General features: G+C 37.3%; 1 protein-coding gene across 1 annotated transcript; it reads right to left on the bottom strand.

The window, feature by feature from the left end:
- Positions 1 to 1,051: 1,051 nt before the first annotated feature.
- Positions 1,052 to 4,032, bottom strand: LOC18104395 (patellin-3). Its single transcript, XM_006376160.3, has 4 exons — positions 2,470 to 4,032; positions 2,244 to 2,368; positions 1,853 to 1,988; positions 1,052 to 1,729 (listed from the first exon to the last, which is right to left on the bottom strand). The coding sequence occupies exons 1-4, from the start codon at positions 3,826 to 3,828 to the stop codon at positions 1,475 to 1,477; spliced, it is 1,875 nt and encodes a 624-aa protein (XP_006376222.2). The 5' UTR covers positions 3,829 to 4,032; the 3' UTR covers positions 1,052 to 1,474.
- Positions 4,033 to 5,213: the final 1,181 nt, after the last annotated feature.

Raw genomic sequence — 5,213 nt, forward strand, 5'->3', positions numbered from 1 at the left:
TAGTTGTCTCTTTCGTTTTTGTCTTCCCACAGAGACAGAGATCAAATTCCCTTCGAGAAAAACAATAAGCATGAGATGTCAGTCAACGTTAATCTCTGCACTGTACTGATTATTGATTAGGTGATACCCTGGTTGACGGGACCACCAGCTATGATGTTTTATTTTGTTACGTGGTTCAAACGATATATTTTAAAAAGTTTATTTAAATTTTATATTTTATTACCGTTACTAAAACTAAATTTTAAAAAAATAAATAAAATATTATTTTAATATATTTTATAAATGATTCATCTTTGTTAATGCAAGTGTGGATTAGGATAACATTCATAAGTTAAGCATGTTTTACTTGGCCAAGCAATGCCTCACGCATCTTGATCACAAAAGCAGGATTCTTCACTAACGTGATTGATCTTCGACTGAAGAACTTGACTAAAAACTCTTCCTTCACAACTTTAAGCCACCATAGTCCAAGTTGTAACAAGAAAAGTGCCGTGGATACATGTGAATTAGATGTTTTTACATGACAAAAAGGTAAAAAAAGGACTTTGAACTACAAGAGAAGAAAGCGTATAAATTGTGATGTGTTTCATTTTGTCTGAGATGAACAGTTTTTGAGCATATGATATCTTGTACTGTTTTATGTTAATGGTGAGACAGAGAATGCTCCAAAGTATAAAACCACCCTGAAAGAGCTTCTTCCTTCGACATAAAATAAGCCATAAACAACTGTTTTGCATCACTTTCATTGCTGTTTACGTTTCCAGCAAGTAACTTGATTGATTATACACAGATCCTTTTTCCAGCAAGTAACTTGCCTTGTCTAATCCTCCGGCTTGATTCTTTAATTCTAATTTCTTGGCACCAACCAGTTTGTTCTCTAATGGTGAGATACTTGCATTTCTTGTCATAGGGCGTGCCCTTCAATGCCCCGAATCAAAGCTTGGGACTTACCTTCCAATGTATCACAAAATATGGAGTCAAAAGAAGAAGAGCACGGTATGGGAAGATTTAAAACCAAATTCATGTTTGAATGAAATGGATCCACGAGAAATGCTATGAATTTATCAAAGACATGTATTAGGAAGTTATACACCATCACATTTACACAAATTTTACAGGTAAGAGTAGCAAGAATGATAACAGATGATATTCTTTCCACCTTGGCAGACACATTTTCATGTTCTCCATGCTTTAACCTCAAATCTGTCTGTCAATCCATGATATCCCAGACTGTCGTTACCAGTAAATTTTTATCTCCAATTCAACACCAAACAAGAAAACCCACCCCCAAAAAACTAATGTATAATGAAATATATAAATAAATGCCCCAGACTTTATAAGAACAAAAAATTAAACAAAAACCAAACTCCACCCTGGTGTTCATGCATTAAGATCAAGGACTCCTTGCATGCCATCCATGTCTTCTAAATGATTGGAAGTTGAAAAACTCCACGATGGCACTGATCCTTGAAGCTCATTCAGAAATGGGTTTGGTCTTCGATCTATAGAGGAGCTTCTTCTTCTTGGAGGTTTGGTTATCAATGGTAAGCACAACCTTGCCAGGTTCACCAATTTTGAATGTGTCTGAGATCACAGGCTCGTCGGTTGAGGTAACCTTCCTAGTCTTTGATACGATAACAGTGTAACCATCCTCAGCGCTAGGCATGAATTCAGCTTCATAGCTAACGTCCCAACCCAAAACTCGAAGCTCCCAAGCAAGAATACATGCCTGAAATTACAATTAATTTGATGTCACCAATGCTTCACCAAAAAGAAAGAAAGAAAGAAAGAAAAATGCTTGTTTATTGTTAGTTTAAGAATCAAAACCGGCTTATTAAATTTAGATATGTACCTCAGAAACTGGGAATTCAACAGTGTGCTTTGATGTTGGCTTAATAGTAACATCTGTGACAGAGTCAGCAACTGTGAATTCACCATCCCTGCTCAGTCCACCATACTGAACTGGCACATCTTCAGGAGCTATGTATCTGTATATCGTCAATAAACACACATAAAAACACGACCAGGCATATGAGAGATTATATCAACATGAAGAAATTAACACGGAGAAAAAGAAAGAAGATGAATCTAAGAGAAGTCTTTAACCATAAAGAGGTAGAGATATCACGGGACTTGTCAGAACTATTAATGATCAAGCAATATACAGAATTCCTAGAAAGCAAATAATGATCAAACATCAAGAAGGAAAAATAAAGGAAGCCAGATTAAGGAATTGCACTTACTTGAAAAGTGTTTCAGCAGATTTGGATGGACCAGCAAATACAAACTTGCTCTTTGTCCTTTGTGTCAGGAAAGGACTGATCATCTTACTGAATGTTAGGTACCACCATGGAACATTTATGAACACCTTCAAATACGAAAACCCACATCAAATTAAGATTCTTTTTTTTTTTCAAAAAAAGCATGTAATTTAATTGAAAAGGAATTAATAGATTATGGACCACCTACATTTTTTGCCACAAATTCAGGATAATTATCTTGTAGCAAACTAAGCGCCTGGTTGGTGGCTTGCCTGAGTCCAGTCTTGGCAGGTCCAGGGGAATTCTTGAGATCACTGACCTGAACAATGGTGCAAATACCACTGGGACTAAAGTCTAACTTCCTGATACTCTTCTCCAGGAACTGAATCCTCCATTTCAGGAATTTCGCCCTCTTCTCTTCATCAGCAAAACAATTCTGATAAAGCTCCTTATCCTGGAAAGCACCATAAGCATTGTAACACACAGGGTGACCTTCTTTATCAACTCCATGGGTAAAGACCACTTTTTCCAATTCAGTTCCAAGGTCTTCTTCAAGAAGAGCATCAATTCCAAATTCCTTCCTCCACTTGACAGTGTTCTTGATCATAGTAAACGCATCCTTCACTTTAAAATCTCTAGCTCTCAAGAACTTCAAGAGGATCACATCACTCCTCTCATCGCCAAGAAGGGGGATTCCCCAGATGAAAACTTCCTCCGGGGTGGGCGGAGGAACATCTGGGGTCGCTTCCTCTTCTTTTTTAGGCTCCCCCTCTGCAGGAGCTGCCTCGGGTTCTGCAGCTGGGGCAGCCTCTTCCGTTGCAGGGGCAGAGACAGATACTATTGTCTCCTCAATTGCCTCAACTGTCTTGGCTCCATCCTCATCCACAGCAGCTACCTTCTCCACCTCTGTAGCAGAAACGACCACCGTCTCCGCCGCAGCGGATGGCTCGGCCTTCTTTTCTTCTTCTTTTACTTCTACCTTCTCTTCCACTTTTTCCTCTTTCACCTCAACCTTCTCCTCCACCGCCGGTGGTGGTGGAGGTGGAGTGGAAGCCTCAGTAGCTTTAGGCTCCTCTTCAGTTTTGGGCTCTTCGCTAGTAGAAGGAGCCTCAGTTTTCTCCGCCTCCTTGACTTCTACCTTCTCAGTCTCAGCTGGCTTCTCCTCCTCCTTGGCTGCTGCTGCTGGTGGTGATGGTGGTGTGGTGAACTCGTGCTTATTAAGAGCCTCTTGAATGAGTTGTTTCAAATCATCAAGAGCCTTTTTTTGAGCCTCGGGTAGTTCACCAACAACATTGGTCTCTTCCTTAAAAGAAACAGATTGTGTTATTTTCACCTCCCCTGTCGTTTCCTCCTTTGGTTTCTCCTCTTCAACAGCACCTTCAACGACGGCAACAGCGTCTTCAACCACTGCTGGCTTTTCTGGCGCCACAGGCTCTGGTTCAGGAACAGGTGCTGGTGTTTCTTTCTCGATCACAGCAGGCTTCTCCTCCGCCACCACAACTTCCTCTGTTGTCGTGGCCGATGGTTGTGCTTCTGGTGTAGCTGCCTTCTGGGTTTCCTCAGCCATGGCCAAAAGTTGTGATTTTTTGGGGTTTGTAAATAAAGAAGAAGAACAAAGTCTGTGTCTTTAGGCCGTCAGAAAGCAAGCAAGCTTGTGTGTTTGAGAGAGAGAGAGAGAGAGAGAGAGAGTTGAATAGAGAGAAATGGAAAGAATGAGGGGGTTAAAAGGAGGGAGCAAAAATAGAAGGGAAGGGTTTTGGGGTTTGTGTACAGACAGAGGAGAGAAGAAAGACAATGAAACCAGTCTGTCAGTCCGGTTTGCCAGCTACAATGCCACTTTGTTAGTGGGACCCACCCGCCACCCACCTCTTCCTTCCCTCTTCTCTATTTTATTCTTTAACCGCTATATGGTTGGTCCTTTTTTTTTTTTTTTCTCTTTCTTAACATTTTGACACACACACACACACACACACACACATATATATATATATATTGTACTTCTTTTTTTATATAGAATATGCATAGTTATAAGATACTTAATATAGTATAATTCAAGATCTAAATTTTTAAATAATTTTATAATTATCTAAATTTTTAAATAATTTTATAATTATCTAAATTTTTAATTAAAATAAATTTTTTTATATATATTTTTAAATAATTTTATTTTGATAAAGAAAAAATTAAGGTTGTTTCAAATAAAACCTGATCTAATTAAATTCAATAAATATAATCAAATGATTTAAATATGTTTTTAAAATTAGATAAAAGTAATTATAATTAATATTCAAGTTATTTGAAAATTTGGTGGGAAGGAAAAAGATTGTGGAAGGATTTTTCAATAAAAGAATCATAAAAAGCAATTCAACTTTACAACTCATTGCCACGAATACCATCTGTCATTTGAATCTTGTACTCCTTCCAATTTATTAATTAATTAATTAATTAATTAATACACCGTATATTCTTCACTTTCATCCCTCCATCAAGGGGATTTCCATCTTTCTCCATTTATTATTGTGCTGCAGCTTAATCAGAGGATGTATTTTTCACATTTGATTTTCTCCGAGTAATAAGATTTTGCTTTGATTCCTGGATTCTTTCTTAAAAATAGCATAGTTTGCTAAAAGTTTTAAGTCGACAGCACATGTTCAGAAATTATTTAAAAAATAGTATATTTTAATTCAAAAAAATATCTTTTTTATATACAACTATTATTTAGAATAACAGTCAGCATCTCATCATATGTTTTTCTACACCACTGCTATTTGAAATCTTCTTTTTGCAAATTGATTAAGTCAATCAAAATTTTATGAAAATCCAATGGTCAAAAGACGAGATTCAAGATCTAATGTCCAAGAAAGATAGAGGAGATAAGGTGATATGACAAGAAAGATAGATGGGAGAAGAAGAAAAAAAAAGAAAGAATGGGTCATGGGAAACACACCAAAA

Source organism: Populus trichocarpa, chromosome 13, assembly GCF_000002775.5.
Source record: "Populus trichocarpa isolate Nisqually-1 chromosome 13, P.trichocarpa_v4.1, whole genome shotgun sequence".
In the NCBI taxonomy this organism is placed as follows: Eukaryota; Viridiplantae; Streptophyta; class Magnoliopsida; order Malpighiales; family Salicaceae; genus Populus; species Populus trichocarpa.

Excerpts from the sequence above, each read along its gene's own strand:
- LOC18104395 (XM_006376160.3), bottom strand. The coding sequence starts at position 3,828 with ATGGCTGAGGAAACCCAGAAGGCAGCTACACCAGAAGCACAACCATCG. Across the intron at positions 1,989-2,243 it reads TCTGCTGAAACACTTTTCAA|ATACATAGCTCCTGAAGATG; the intron begins GTAAGTGCAATT and ends GACGATATACAG. Across the intron at positions 1,730-1,852 it reads TTGAATTCCCAGTTTCTGAG|GCATGTATTCTTGCTTGGGA; the intron begins GTACATATCTAA and ends TTGTAATTTCAG.